At 43.3% G+C, this 16,659-nt stretch overlaps 1 protein-coding gene across 9 annotated transcripts in view; it reads right to left on the bottom strand.

Moving 5' to 3' along the window:
- KCNAB2 (potassium voltage-gated channel subfamily A regulatory beta subunit 2) overlaps positions 1-16,659 on the bottom strand; it is a 113,389-nt gene that overhangs the window by 52,013 nt on the left and 44,717 nt on the right. For 6 of the 9 annotated variants that reach the window (XM_073316253.1, XM_073316255.1, XM_073316252.1 and 3 more), the window contains exon 3: positions 16,432-16,473. The exons of 2 other annotated variants lie outside the window; for them this stretch is intronic. In XM_073316253.1, coding sequence (XP_073172354.1) covers positions 16,432-16,473 — 42 coding nt within the window. Of the gene's footprint in view, positions 1-4,352; positions 4,571-16,431; positions 16,474-16,659 lie in introns of those variants that run through there. One more of the 9 variants, XM_073316263.1, reaches the window with a different exon arrangement.

Below are 16,659 nucleotides of genomic sequence, written 5' to 3'. Positions count from 1 at the left end.
GTGACCTGTGGGCCAGTGGGGTGGCCTGAATGCTGCATTAGTCATGAGCATGATGCGTGCTTTGTAAAGGTGCAACACTACGGATCCATGGGCTGCACTCGACGCTCCAGCATCCCCCTGGCTGAGGCAGGGACTAAGAGGATCGCTACTTTGAGCGGCTGAGCAAGGTTCCACTGTACACCTCGGTGAAACAGTGCTTCGTGAGGGCGCCCCAGGCCATCGGAGGTCTCAGGGTTCTGCTCTGGGCACTCCAGGGAGGAGTGAGTAGCGACGCCACCTTGATGGATGGATGAAGCGAGATTTGTCTGTTGCCAGTTGTTGCTGATACAATGGGCAGAGCTGCCACTTCTCCTTTTAGGGTCTGAGGTTTCACGACCGCCATCAGGCTGGGTTTGTAGGGATTCCTGGGTACACCTGGCCCTGGCCTGAGCAGGGATTACTGTGGTCCTAGCACCAGTACTCAAACCCTGTCCAGGGTCTGGATCAAGTGCTGTTGGCAGACTTCTCTCTAAAGGCCAGTCTGACGGTGACTAGCTTGTCCCAATACATTGCCGTCTCCTTTAACACACGGGACAGCCACGTGCAGCACTTCTGGGTCGTGGTGCAGGACTGGCCCCTCAGAGGGAGAAGGCAACTTGCCCAAAGGTCTCGATGCTCAGGTCAGAAACTAGCTTCCTCCCAGCTAGGGAAGGATCATTGCTGGGCCACTGGCCTCATTCATGCTGTGTGTCAAGTGATTGCCAGATATTGCTTTGCAAAATCTGGCTCTTCTCCAGCGGTTGCACACAGATACCCTTTCCTAGCGTTCAGTCCAATTGTTGTAGGGGTTTGGCCTGTTCTGACCGAGAGAGCCATGCCTGCACAAGTCTGTAGTGTGGGCCTGGCCTGAGACTAGGCTGTGAACACCCCTGGACATTAGCAGCTGAGCACATTCCTCTACAGCCTCTCATATTCATGGACAGGCATTGGAATCTAATAGGTTAAAGTTCTACCTTTAATTTTCACACAACGCCTGGAGTGATCTGGCACAGCTTTACAAAGCAGAGCGTTGCCAGCATCAACTGGTATGTAGTTTAAACTCATTTGTTGGGAATATGGTACAAGGAAACATTTGCAGGAGCAGAGCTGGTGGGTACAAGGTGAGCTCCGGATCTCACAAGACTGAAGATTTTTTATGCAGTGATCATTTTATTCACTGACGTGGTGGTCTCATTCGCAAGAGGTCATACTGCCCTGACACTGGCATCACTGTCTAGTTGTGAGGTCTGGGTTAAAACAAAGTTGCTGAAATCTGCTGTACACCCTGCTGTTATTCCAACATGTTTATTGCTTAATTATTTCAAAGCAAATCGCTGTGGATTTATGATAAAGTACGTTCCAACCCAGAAAACTCCGTTGCCTGACAGAGTAGTCAGATAAAGTGCCATTCCTTCTTGGAGAGCTGGCTTCTCTTTCCTCACCAGGCAGTGTTTGCCTTAAGAGAGAGGGACAAATTCATCCTGCATGTAAAGCTGGGATAACTCCCCTCGCTCCAACATGTTCTACGCCAGATCTGAATTTTTCTTATTAATATTTAGGACCAAACTTAACATGAGCTCTAATCTTGATCCTGGGGAACAGTTTTGGTAAGGAGGAATTGTCTCTCTCTTGGATCTTTAGTAACTAAAGCAGTGTCATGACTTGTTTTCATTTCACGATTCTATTAAATAACCGGTGAGAAGCTAAATGAAATGTATTTGCTAAAAGCCAGTGTGGTAGATGTAAACCATTAATGTGTCTGATGCTGAGGCAGGGATCTTGATCTACGTTTCCTTTTCAAAAAGAAAACCTTGCTTTGCTCTCAAACCACAAAAATCAGACCGAGATGTTCAGTTTTATTGGCATTTCAGGCACACAAGAGAGCCTGGGCTATAAAACTGCAATATTTTACATGTGCACAACTGACTTATTCAGCAGTTTATGTTACACTCAACTGCTCTGACTTCTCTGGTTACTGGCGGGATAAAATATTTTTGTGGCTTTTAATTTTTGAGATTTTGTTCAATAATTCATTTGTCCTAAAAGAGGAAGTTAAGATTCTAGGCTCTTTGCACTTAGAAGCATACTAATAATACTGTAGAAAAAAATAATCGTGAATGAGGGGGAGAGGTTATAGAAACGTTGCGGTTTTTTATTTACGGAGGGGAGAACAGAAGGATGTAAAGGCGCTAACCTTCTCTAGCCACTTAAACATGCACCGGATGAGACCTTCTCTCTAGGATGGCTTGAGAAGGGTTTCATCGTCATTTCCCCACTCACCTAGAGGAGAACAGATTCCTGGATACAGACACTTCAGATATACAGTGTAGCCAAGTTATTTAAAAAGAAAACCAGCTTGACAGAAATAGGATATGGTCGAACGTCTAGAGCTGTCTCCGCTGCATTGCCCCTTTTGATGTTTATTGCATTCGGGCTTCAACTCCACAAAGCAAAAAACGTGGTCACATGATGTTAAATGATGGCAGTAGCCTCTATAAAAGCGCTCCATCATGGCCAGCTAACAACATTTAGTTGCGTCCTTATCTTTCCCCTAGAATTCACACTGTGAATCCTTCTAAGATCACTGCACCGATCAGCAATACAAGAAGGCGGCTCAAGAGGGAGCTCGGCCAGGGCGGGGAGTGAGCTGGGAGGGGAGTACACCACGATTGTTGCCTGCTAGTAGAATAGTTCTAGTGGAATAGCTGAGCTGCGACGACGGGTTTGTCTACACAGAGCCCGAGTTCCAGCCCAACCTGCAACTTCAAGGCACTGTCTACACAGCTACTTTTGGAGTACTAGTGTGAGAACCACAACCCCGCTAGGCTGGCTGGGTACCCTAAGGTCCACGCACAGGACACTCTGAACTTAGTATCTGATCCATATCCCCTTCGATTAGCAATACCCCGCACAAGCCCATTCCCAGGCCTGCCGGGGTGAACCTCCGCCATCTGCTGGAACCTCCAGAGAAATGATCTTATTTGTCAGCTGGACCGTGAGCACCACCACATGTTAAAGAGAAGTAGGTCAAGTGAAAGTACAGAGAGTGAACAGCAGGCAGATTCGTGGCATGGAAGGGCTGCAGAAAAGGAGAATCTCACTGTGGTTCCGAATACAAGGAATCAAAGGTTAAGGACCATAACCTGCTCCACCTAAAAGGGGCATAGGCTGAAAGATGCAGTGGGAGAAAGTTTAGAGTGGCTATTAGGACAGGCTGCTCTCTCTTGGAGAGGCACCTGGGACAGTTTGCAATGTCATGGGAGACAGCAAGACCGCTAGTGGATTTAGGATGGAGATAAATACTCTGACTCAGAATAGGGAGGTGGATGTGCTTGCTGAATACCACCCTGCACTTGCCATGGCATGGGAAATAGATTAAGATGGAAATCTGTTTCTGTACATCCATGAATTCCACACTCCAAGTCTGGAAATCGACTAATCGGTTCTTCTCGCCTGACGGAGACCTAGGTCTAATCCCAAAGGGCAGATACAGACCGTAATAGCGTATAAGAGTCTATCCCATTCCAAGAAAACAACACACATCTTAGTCTCAAAAAGTGGCTTAAATTAAAGTTATACAATGTGGGCCAAATGCTCTGTTGGTACATGCGGTGCGTTTGGCTTCTCATCTGGGTATAAACACCAGACACACACATTCATTAGAGACTAACCAATTTATTTGAGCATAAGCTTTCGTGAGCTACAGCTCACTTTATCTGATGAAGTGAGCTGTAGCTCACGAAAGCTCATGCTCAAATAAATGGGTTAGTCTCTAAGGTGCCACAAGTCCTCCTTTTCTTTTTGCGAATACAGACTAACACGGCTGCTACTCTGAAACAAATTCACTAGCTGTCCCAGCCTGCACGATTGCTATTTTGGACAGACTTGTGAACAGAGTTTTCATGTATCAAGCTTAAAAATTTAAAAGATTTTCTACCGCCAGTGAAGTACACATATGGACACACACACATGCTTTAACAGCTTATTTGCACCCCTGGCTTTGCCAGTCTCTGCTTTATCCAAACAAAGATTTCCCAAAACATGTCATAACAAGGCTCTGACGCTTATTTAGGTTTAGTTAAAACAACAGCAGCTGCTTCAGCTAACTCCTCATTGGAATTTCTTTGCCACAGGGGGTTAAAGAAAACATTTTTATCTACGATACGCGATATCCTAGAAACTACTTTCATAGCCTGTGTGCAGATTTGACATGCTGCTGTATGGACTCGTTTACATCTCAACTGAAGTGAAATACGCACGAACTGTAGCTTTTCCCAGATTTTCCATGTCCATTAAAACCCACGTAGAAGATAGGAAGGAAGTTCATTTCTTACCTATATCTCATGCCCGTCTTGTGAGCTGTGCAATCTTCCAGTGAGAGCCCGTGCATTTTGAGAAACTCTTCCATGGTTTTGGCTTGTGCTGCCACTCGGACATCTCGCAGTCGCTGCAGCTCCACCACATCCGTATGGCGAACCTGGTGGAGACCCCAGTCCGAGTGGTACCGGCTGGCTACGCTTCTCAGGCTTTCGCTGTATGTCATGGACAGCATTCTGCTGCCGGATTTGGAAATCTGCAAATTTTTCCAGATATTAAATGCTTAACTGAATCTACACACAAGATCTGTGTCCTTCTGGAGGCAGGTGTCTAACATTCCCTCTCGATCAGCTAGTAGTGACCTTGTAGGGCACAAACTCACAAAACCAAAACTCCTCCTCTCCAGCTCAGCCAGACAACAAATAAAACACGTCAGCACCTCTAGTAAACGCTCCTACGCTCACACAGCAAACAGACACTACACTTGCACATGTTCGCAGAAGTCACGTTCTGCTTGCTGGAAGGAAGATCGTACCTAGAGCTAATCCACATACCTCAGAAACTGAAGTCACGAGCAAGTCAAGAAGAACCCTGAGCTACTTTTAAACCGCAAAATAATGTAATTAATCAAAACAAAAGGTTTCCACATAAAAACCAAGCCCCACAGAGAACGCAGCATGAAATAAAGCAGAGCTAGGTGGAATGCTCAGTTGCAAAGCTTGAAGCTGCTTTTGGTCATATGGTGACAAACTGCTGAATGCATTTTAAGCATTAATACTAGACATGCGTTCATGACAGCATGTACTGAAGCTGCGCCTCTTTCGGAAACCCTCACTGTGATGGATTCTGAAGGATTACAAGGGCGGCATTTAGAAACATTTGGGGTTTTAACTATGCAACAACTGGGATCTTTTTTTAAAGCAACAGAATGAATTGCTCTTCTGGGGCGTGATCAGCCCCCACTGAACTTAATGAGAGAGTCTTTCCTTTGACCTCAACAGAAGCTGGATCGGGTGCTGAATCCTTTAAGCTTGGGGACTAAGAGACCTTCGCTCTGTGATGTTAGGAAGAGTTGCGTCAAGTCCATAACTCAGTACTGTACATGAGACAGATATTCTGTGTGAACGCAATGAAGATCAAACCAACACACTTCACTTGGAGACAAAAAAAGGCCTACAATTTTGTAATCTAAGGCATCTCAGCTTTATCTGCATTAGGCACTTCCTCATGTATCGAAATCACCTAAACGGTCTCCTGGTTAAGAATGAAGATTTAGGATTTCCGCTGACAGAGGCTACAGAAAACCCGCAGGGCATTATTTGCAAAATGTTTCAGAAGAAAAGCCACACCAACACCACTTTGTGATTCAATGGTGCTGCTAAAAACTTTCCCTTAGAGCAGTTACTTTGAAAACTTAATTAAAACGACAGATGTCATGACGGCTGTGGCAGAGAGTAAAAAACTGCACTCGTTTGCACACTGTCCAGTGCCTGCATATACGCTGCAGAAGGTGTAATTAGTAAATGTCTAGGTATAGCCTTTGGAAAAATCTCTATATGAATGTAACCATCCTGGAAAGCTCAGAGATCTAAGTCGTCTTTAGCAAGAACATTTTTAGCTTTGCTGGATGATTCACCATTACCTGATTTGTCTTAAAGCTTCTGCAAACAAGTTGCAGATCATCACATCTATTTCTCTCAGCAGAAAAAAAAATGATTTCTTCAGCTGCTTAAACTTCAGCATATGTTAGAAGTTGGTACTGTGTCACTGTCACAAAAACCTTGTAGCATGGACTTGTCAGATTGATGTTACAGATGTTTTCATACTGAATGTCTCTTTTCTGGTTGAAGAACAATTACATGGATATTATAGATAGTTATTCCAATGTATTCTGGCAGGGAAACTAGAAATGTATCAAACAGCAAAGTGCTCTCTGCATCAAGAGTTTGTGCCAGTTCGTAGAACAAAATCTGGCAGTTTGTGGTTCTTCATATTTCTAATGGCTCCTCCGATTAGATCACTGATCCTGGGTTTTTTATCTGGTTGCTGGTTTGTGAGCGCTTGCCCACATATGGTTTGCCCCTCGGTAACTGGTTAAATACATGGTCCACAGAAAATGGCACAAAAGAATTTTTTGGGGGCATTGCATGGATTTGAGTGAACAACATAAAAGCAGAAGTCTAATCGGGTGTCAATTGGCATAACTCCATGAGTGGAGTACACTGATTGACACTGGACAAGGATCTGGCTGTCAGTCAGGCCAAAATGCATGTCTGCACCGTCTGGAATGCAGGAAAAGTTAGCAATCTTATTCGTGCATAAAAGTTCCACCTCAAAGTGGACGCAGCACCCTTTCTCTGCTAGACCCCTGCCCCAAGAGGGGAACACAGTGACAACGGCTTGCAGCAGCTAACTCTTCCGGGACTCTTGGCTGGCTGCACTCTTCAGAGGAAAATGCAATGTCTATGCAGCAGACTGCTGCAATCCGTGCATCGAGCCAATATTTTTATCTGCAGCAGCATGCACGGCACAGGACCACGTCATCGAATTTCCGTTCAATGCAGGCTGCTGAAAATAACCTGCTGACCGTGCACAAGAGCTGGTCTCTCTGAGTGACAGCACACAAACCCCTCCACCACACCAGGGTGCTTTTCAGCAGCGTGAGGATGGGAAGAGAGCTTATGATGTTTCCCCATGGCTTTCTGAAATGCCCAAAGTATTCAATGTTTCAGGTGCCTGAAGTTAAGCTCTATGGCCACAAGCAGGCACATAAATAAGTGCCTTCATTTTCAGAGAAGCTGGGGTCCTACAGCCCCCGTTGAAGTCAATGCGCAGGGCCACTGGAAATCAGGCCATGTGTTTAGATACTAAGTAGGCTCCCCCTGTGGAAATGTTGGCCCTAGTATTTTATCAGTGCCTGTGGGTCACAGTTAGTGCGCTGGACAAGATGGTGCCATTCGTACCTGACCAAAGGAAGCCGACAGCGGCGTGGATAAGTTTGGAAGCACATACCAGTTAACCACAACTGCACATGCTGATGCAATCTGCTTTTAGGGCCCTTCCAGTTTTCATCCTGGCAGGATGAATTCCAGTTTCTCATTGTTTTTAAAGACTGAAAATTGAGGTGATCTGGACCCAGATCAAGTTTTTATGTTGGGGCCAGAGGTCCCAATCAAGAGCTCCAGAATTTTGCACTGAAGGTACTGGGGAAAACTCAGTCTCTGTTTCAGGGGTCAGGGCTGCTCTCACCTCTGAATCTAGTGCAAATCTGCAGTCTGTGAGTTGACCCAGAAAATGCAAAGTTAGGACATGTCCAGAAATCTAGCTATAGTCTCCGAAGAGGTGTTAGATGGGTAGCACGAACAGCGGTAGAAGCATCAACAATTCTTCCAGCAAACAAACAACCAGCACTTGCTCTTCCCTATGCGACACCAGCACGTTGACACCACAGTTGTACATTAGATGCAGTGATATAGCTTAGTTCTCAGTTTCTCAGCAAAACACAAGGCATAAGAATAACAACGACTATATAATTGCTTTTCCTGAGACAAACTCATAAGATTCAGATGCAAGCTAAATTTTGCGGTATTTTCTCTCAAAGAGCACAGAAGATGCATCACTTTTCCAACCAACTGTAACCTCTAAAGAATCAATAACCATTAGTGTGCAAGAAATTAATGTGAAAAACCCCAAGAATTCCTGTAACAAACATTATTTCAAGAAATCTTTAAAAAATCCTCAGATTTAGTAAATAATGTAGTGATCAAAATCCACACTTTCACACGGTGACCTGGGGAGTTAAATAGCTGGGCACGCTTTTTAGAAAGAGCTTCATAAAAATCACTGAAGTTAGAAATGGAAAAAAGTACTCCATCCTCTTGCCAATACAGGGTTATTCGGACTATGTTTTGCAGTGCTTTGGACATTTGCAACACGTCTTCCAGTGAAACTACTGGTCAGGATCTTCTGCATTTGATAGTCACATTTTCCACTCTTCTTTCACATCAAATATGAGGATTTTCCCATTTCCTGCTTCACTGCAGCACCCAAGGAGTTCTACCAATCTTAGTGTCTAAGGGTCTGATGCAAGCAACGAGAATTTCACCTGAGTAAGGAGGGAAGGGCTGGACTATATGAAAAATGAAGGACTGTATTTAAAGAGTAAAAGCAGAAATTAGTAAGCCTGCTATATACCTGTGTACCTAGCGTCAAAAGAATTCTCTGGACGGATGCAGGCAGCTCTCCCGGTTCCATTTCTTGTACTATTTGCTGATTGAGGACTTAATACAAATTAGAGGCAAACCTACAATCCTGCACAGTAGTTTTTTAGGGTCCTGTCCAGTTGCAATTAAAGTCATCGGACAGACTGAGATCAGTGGGAGCTGGACCTGACCTGGCTTGAGGAGCGCAGGGCTGGCTGAACAGAGGCACAGCTTGAACATGGCATCTCAACCTCTATGTATTTACGCTTTTGGTTAACATTACTTAGCCGCAAGTGTCGACAGCAGGGTAAAGCCATTTTAATCACCAATACATAGTCACAGTAGTTTATAAAAAATAATTTAACATAACATGGACATGAACAAAATCGCAGTTTGGGATTATAAAACCTGCAAAAGTCTAAACAAAAAATATAAAAATGCACGAGTGACTGTTAAATTATCTCAGATTTTTTATGCATCACAAAAAACAAAAAGAACATGACAAGAATTTCAGCAAACAAAAAATAATTGTATTTTCTAGAACATGTACAGCAATTAAAAACATAAGAAGTTCCAACATGCATCACACATTTGAAAGGCGGAACGAGTGGAGGCTATATTGAGAAAGCAATGGTCTAAAGTAAGCAAATTAGCAGCTGGTTTCTATTAATAACAGTTTTATTCTTTTAAATATAAACATAGAACTTGCCTGAGTCAACAGTTTGGAGGTAACTGAACTGCCTTCTCTAAAATATAAACAAACCATACAAACACGGAATTCACTTGTACAGTGGAACTAACTGAGAATATTTCAAGATACCCAGCTCCGAAGACATGATAAAATCTATTGTAACATCACCAGAAATGGGAAAAACCCTAACATTTACGAGCCAGCAGCACCAATTAGAAGGTATAAACAGACAGTTTACAAATAGGATTAGTTTCAACCTGACACATCGTAGCTTTGGCATCTATTTCTCTTGTAAAAAATTTATTTCTCATTTTCCTACAGACAGAAAGCTACTGAACTACCAAGAGTTCCCGCCTCCACCAACAGAGCAAGCATCTTGCTTTAAAAGAAAAAATACAAGATCCTAAAAATTATTTCCTAGACCACTTCCTATGTTAAGAAAGCACAGATTATCTATCAATACATATACATATTTCATAATATCAAAAGGACTCTGCCTGTCTGTTCCGATAGCTTCAGGAAAAACACAAACTCACCCGGTTTCTTGGAATCCTGCTCATTAAAAGAAAAGTTCTAGCTTATTAGGGGTTCCTCAGATAGCTATAAAAGAAAGTACGGGTGGGTTGTTTTTTTTTTCCATCATGGGAGTGTCAAAACTAAATGTCAAAAGCAATTGGTGAATAAGACAGTCACTCCAGATCCAAGTTTTTTAGCAGGCGCGCCATTAGTTCTATTAGGGTATTTTCCTCTTAGCAAACAGAAGCTAAATTATTCATGACCTTCTCCCTCTCTAAAAGCCTGTGGATGTGCAGCCGCTTTATGAATATTGGCATCATTTACTTTTTTATAAAGCAGATACTTGTCAGACGCTGTGGACAGGCACATCCCGATGAGAGGTTCCACCTCTAACGAGCCACAGTTCTGATGATGAGCTATTGCGGTGGTAAGTGCTATAGCAATGCCTATAAATAAACCCGAAGTGCAGTTCCTTCTGTCACGCTGGAGTAACTCCCTTGGAGTTAGTGGCGTTACCCTGGTATTAAACCAGTGCAACAAGGAATCAGGATCTACAGCTGAACAGTGTGACGCTGTCAGACCAGGTGTCAGCTCATGCCAAGGCCCCAGGCCTCACTGAACACTTACAAATGCAGAGCTGGAAATCAGTCTTGCTTACCTGTGTGTGAGCGCTATCCAAATAGATATTAAATGTTAAGTTGATATGAATGTGTTTAGATTTTATGAAACGCTGGTAGGATGCAGCATGTATTGATCTCATTTATAATCTCTACAGCCCATGGTATAAAGTTATACTGTTTGCTACACATCTTGTGTACCAGAGGAGCACTTTACCTGAATCAATGCTTCTTTTCCTGTTTAGTAAGTTACACAATTTACAGAGGTTTACAATGCAATCAAAGGACAGACTTTGTTGACTGCATTACTAACTCCATCCAGGAAGGAGAGACCTGCACATGAACTCATCCCATCAGCTTGAATTCTGGGCTCCGGGGGGGAATAAAAATCACTGACAAGGAGAAACTGATCTCTTTGCTGTTTGGCCTCTCACAAGGGCTGGAGCTAAGGAACAAAAGTAGAGATCCCCAGGGTCAACCTGGGTTAGCCCTAAAACACATTCAGTGGACAGATTACAACATTTTACAACAAGATTACAACATTTCTGTCACCACAGACTAACTTATTTGTGCATATATATTGCCCATTGTAACGAGTAAATAACTCTCTCATTTCTTTTTCCTAGTTAAAAAATCATTTGTTAGTTTACTCTGGGATTGGCTACAAGCATAGTCTTTGGTGAGAGCTCTAAGGTACAGATTGACTTGGGTTACGTGACTGGTTTCTTGGGAACTGAATCTTTAATGAATTTTGGTGTGACCATTTATAGAATCATAGGACTGGAAGGGACCTCGGGATCTAGTCCAGTCCCCTGCACTCATGGACTTATCGCTAAGTCCAGCTTGCTTGAGTGGCAAGACAGACTGAAGTGCCTGAGGGGACTGTCTGTGATACCATGGTAAGACTGGCACAGGGCTTTGGGAGTTCCTATTTGTTACTGGGTTGGTGAAATCTAATTATAGAACATACCACCAGGTTGGGGTGTCTGCCCTGCTTTTTGATAGTCTGCCCTGAGGTTGGCATTCACAGTCATGAACCACTCCAGTCACCACGACAAACAGTTTGAAGTAAAAACTTTTCTCCAGTACGTGGTTTGCAAACAAATACTAAGAACAGTTATATTATACACAGATAGATATTAAAAGCTCTTGCTATTTGTGAAAGCAAAGGTTTCATGGAGACTTTCATTATAACCCTCTAATATTCTCAATGTCTAAAAAAGTTCTCTTAACTGGCAGAAGTTTTCCATGCTTGGTCTAAGCCCAGATGTGAGTTTGTCAGACCAAATGTATGGACTCACTTTTAAGTCACACCCAGGTAAAAGGAGAAAAACCAAAACACACTTTTTACAGCAGAAAGAATAAGACTATTTGGATGTAAACCAAAAAATGACTAAAAACTACAAATTGAGACTCACTAGGTTAGCAAAAAGAAAAGGAGGACTTGTGGCACCTTAGAGACTAACCAATTTACTTGAGCATGAGCTTTCGTGAGCTACAGCTCGCTTCATCGGATGCATTCAGTGGAACTACTCGGTTAGCAGTTCTCAGAGATTGCTAGAGAAACAGCATACTGATGGGAGAATCAGTTCTGCACAGGGCAATGTGACATTTCCACTACGTTCAGAATTCCAACACTATTTAGTGAGGCCGTGGAATCACAAATACACAACAGCCGTGAGCTATGTAGGTGAGGTGTCTAAACGGTTATTTTCACTGTGGAGTTGAATACATTTTTTTGACCAAGTGGCTGTGGAAGTGCACAGTGAACTCAGGAGAGAGATTTAAGGGGTGAGGGGGGAATCAAACACAAAAATCTCAGCGTTAGGGTCACCTTTTACACACTCAAAAGTCAGGAGGAAATGCAGAGTTTATGGGGCCCAATACTGAAGTTTAACTAAATCGTGCTCATCTCAGCACTAGGGGATGGAGTTTGAGGGGGCATTCGGACAACCTGGATCGTGTGGCTGGCCAGAACCCAGTGCAAGTTAGAGCAACATTATGGCTGTTCCAACTCACTCCCACCTGCCACAGTCACCCCCAAGCAGCCATTAGAGTAGCTGCCGATTGCCAGAGGGATGCCATCTCCCACAATGCACTTCCTACCCCACGGCTGTAACAGCATGGCACAGGGCACTCGACACTAGGCCTGTGCCATCCAAAGATTCTTCCTCACCAGGGGAGCCATTAGCTGGCCAGTTACACTTTCCAGCCCTTTGGGACTGCTGCAGTGGCAGAAAGGGACTTGAACTGGGCCACGGATCAGGCCAGCGGTGCTCTCATGGAGCATTTTGAATGGCTAGTTACATGGCCAAAAGTAACCTACACTGGGCCCAGGTCTGCTCAGTGCTTATAGGTTACTAGAAAGTGAAAATAATAATAAGATTTCTACGAAGTTCCCAAGAGGCATTACCTTGTCTTTTGAATTGTCTGCTTTGAGCGTTTACGCATAGTCTTACATTACGATATGTTCGGGCACACAGGTCACTGCTAAATGGCGAATATAAAGCCACCAAATACACTAATAAAATAAAGAGAAAAAGAACATTTATAAAGCTCTGACTCTGCAAACATGCTCACATGTAGCTTCAAGCCCTGGCACAGTCCCCCTGATCCTTAAGGGACTGTCTCGTACTTAAACAGGTTAGGAAGCATTTGCAGGAACGGGGGCAATAGGATGTTGATGGTAAATCACCCTTTGATGTCTGTGGTGCGGAGTCACACCTGAAGAGAGCACATGTCAAGCAAAGCCAGTGGGAGTCCATGAGATCCTATTAAGGAGAAAAGCGCATGAGGAGTTTTAACTTTTTAATCCATCCTCTCTTTTCAGTGGTACTAATAAGTGGCCATTACTAATACTGACCATGTGCCAAACAACTCATCTGAATTGTTCTTTAGATTTCTTCCATGCCTAGAATTCCCCAGATTTCCATAAACCACCTGTTGATTGCTCAAGGTAATAAATATTAACTGAAAAGTATTTCCATTATTTGTGCAGCATTAGTGATTAGTCATTTTGCTTTAATTAGCTATTCAATCATTGCTTTGCATATTGTTGTAGAGTCAGTGTAGCTGAGTGATCACTAACTACATATCTAGGAATGCACGAGGATAAAATGTTATGACAGTATTAATGCTGCAAAAACAGGAACATCATGAAAACTATTACTCTGCCAGTGGTTTAAGACACTTCTCCCTCTTTTATAATCTTACCTTACCCCCTCTCCTGCCCCATCCCCCTTCTGTTACACATACATAAAGCCACATGAATGTAAGTTGAGAACATCAATTAACAAAGAAGTGTGCAGATTTGGGCTAGAGTGCCAAAAGCAGCCTCATACTTCCTTATCATCCACACTTGTGTCTGGATCAGTGATTGGTTCAGCAATTTGCTGTACTGTTACATCATTAACTTAAGCCTCCAGCAATGTTCAAATAGTTCCCAGCACTCCATTAACACGGTGTTTGTAGGGGGTAAATGGTTCTTTCAATTTTAGACAGTAAAAGGATGAAGAAAAATTATTTCATCTTAGACCCAAGGTAATGGTGTTTCTCTTAATGCACATATCCAGATTAACAGGGCCCGGGGACAAGAGCTCTGGGGAAAAACAAGTAGGTCTGGGTTTTGCCAACACATCCTCTCAGTCGTGTAGCAGCCTCACCCTGAGAAATATGCGTGTGTTGTAGTTGAGTGAAAAGACAGGAGTATTGACACCACCTCACTCTTGTATCCTGTACGACTATTTTTGACCCAAAGACGTCAGGACACAAGTATCCCCATTTCTGATTTTGAAAATATGGTCCCCTTAGTATGCAATGGGTTCTGAGTGCCAGAATGGAGATTGCTCCATTATCTTAGCTGAAAGAGCCACGGCTGCACTCTGCTACACCCAGATTCTAGGCTCCCTTGAATGTAGGGGGGGCCAGACAGCAAATGTGAAAAATCGGGATGGGGATAATAGGAGCCCATATAAGAAAGAGACCCAAAAATCAGGACATCTAGTCACTCTACTTGAACGGCTGAGTCAATGTAAACATATATTTCATTGGACGATCAACACACCACAGACTAACGTTTTGGCTATGGAGCTCCCCACCAGGCTCCTAATCATCCCCAACCCTCACCCCATGTCTCAGAGAAGGTGACAAATTTATTATGTGCCACAGGCTGTACCTCTGGCTCTGCAGGCCAAAGTTTTCAGAAGTGACTCGCCAATTTGGACAACTCCATTTTTGTATATCCAACTAGTAATACTTTAAAGGAGCTTGATTTTCAGAAAGAGCTAAGCGCCCATGTCAGGGAATCAGGCCCCTTTAAGGGGTCTCAAGCTGGTCACCCAAAAACGGGGGCACCAAAAATCACTAGTCACTAATCTTAGCCAATAAATGTAAGATGGTACTGTCCCTTCTGGCCAGCGTAATATGGTATGTGAAAAGGTCAAGTCTCTCTCTCTCTCTCAATAAGGATGGGATGGAGTTGTAACCAAATTTGTACACTAGACTGTCCTGGGTTTTTTATTTTGATCATTGCCATTTCTGATCTGGCAATTCTTAGGATTTCGAACACACTGCCATCCAAAAGCACTTCACACTTTGCTATATTATTGTAAACAAATTGCGCACGCGCACACACATTTCTTATTTTGTCTAGGATTAAATTAAATGCAGCCATCTCAGTAATTTAAACGATAGTTCAGCTAATCTGTACAGGTTAATTTGCACAAGCTGAACAATATACATACTTCTGCAGCACAAGCATGAAAACTAGGACCGTGCAAGTAGCTGGCTGAATTTGAATTGCAGAGCTGATCTTCTAACTTTTCCATTCTGTAAGGATAAGGCCTTTTCCTGTAGCCATATGGTAAGGCCTAAGACCTTTGTCTGCTGCCATATTAGGAGAGCAGCAGCCATGAGCTAAGAAGCAGGAAGTCGCATTCTCACATTCCATCTAAATTACATTAACACACTGTAATATTGGGCCGATAAGATGGAGATCCTGTCCTAATATCACCCACTATCACCAGACTAAGAAACAGATCTTAAAGTGGTTAAAGAAAACTTAGTTTGATAGCATCCTGTCAGGCAAGAAATCACTTATCAATAGTTGTGGTTGTGAAATCCTCATTTCTTTACTATTTTATCTTTACGGTCCCCACTTCCTTATTGTTTGTCTGTATGGTCTCTGTCTGGTTCTTTGATTGTTTCTGTGTGTTACACAATTAATTTTGCTAGGTGTAAATTAATTAAGGTGGTGGGCTCTGATTGGTAAGAGAATTTTGTTACAATATGTTCGGATTGGTTAGTAAAATTTTACTAAAATGATTGGTTAAGATGCTGTTAAGCAGGAGTCAAGTTTCACTATATAAACTGGGGTCCAAGAGGAAGTTCTTTGGGAACCAACTCCAGGACATAGCCCCAAGAACAGAGATGCCAGACGTCAACACACTGCCAATGACACCCTGCAGAAACTGGAGTCCCCGAGATGGACCTGATCCTGACTGGCCATCAAGAAAAGTTCAACAGTCTTACTGGGAGTGGTAAGCATTGTACGTGTAGCATGTGCATTCTGTTTTGGTGATTGTTAATAAACAGAGGGTAAGTAGGATATTACTATGTAAGGCTCTTTCACTGGTAAAAGACCCCTTAAACCTGCAAAAGATTAAGCCCCAAGTCCACAGGGAATGGGAGTTTGCTCAATGTCCAGGGGAGTAGAGCCCAGAGCCCGGAGGAGTAGAGTCCACGTAGGGGTAAAGTTAGAGTGCTTAATTAAGAGGGTAACACCTGAGCCCTAGGAACAGGTTGACGGTGGGTGCCTAAATTAAGAGGGTTACGTCTTGAGCCCTAGGAACTAGGTAGAGGTGGGTGCCTAGAGTGCGCAAGTGACAGAGAATTTTGTGCGGGTAGCAATTCCCTTCAGGCTGCCAGAGCCAACACCTGCTGAGGTTGATGATACATAACATATCCTGGTGTACGACGGGTTGAGACCCCTTCTGAAACGTGCCCTTCTGTAATTATACCCATCACTACTTTTCAGTCCCATTTTTTATAAAAAAATAACAGACTCTGTTACCTGTAGAACTGGAGCTGTCGTTTGGGACTCCCGTACCGAGCACTTCCGACAGCAAGGGAAAGAAAGAAGAAATATTCCACAAATCGCATTAACAACTGGGAAGTGCCAGAAACAGAAAGCTCAGTCTCAGTTCATCCTGCAATAATCTTTGTGCTCTAGCAAACCCGTTCGGTTCATCTCCATCAAAGTCTCTATAAGGGTTTAATGTCTGCACAGTTTCTCCTCACT

This window comes from Lepidochelys kempii, chromosome 18, assembly GCF_965140265.1.
Source record: "Lepidochelys kempii isolate rLepKem1 chromosome 18, rLepKem1.hap2, whole genome shotgun sequence".
In the NCBI taxonomy this organism is placed as follows: domain Eukaryota; kingdom Metazoa; phylum Chordata; order Testudines; family Cheloniidae; genus Lepidochelys; species Lepidochelys kempii.
Note: the sequence above shows the minus strand (reverse complement) of the source record. Positions and strands in the feature narration are given on the sequence as shown.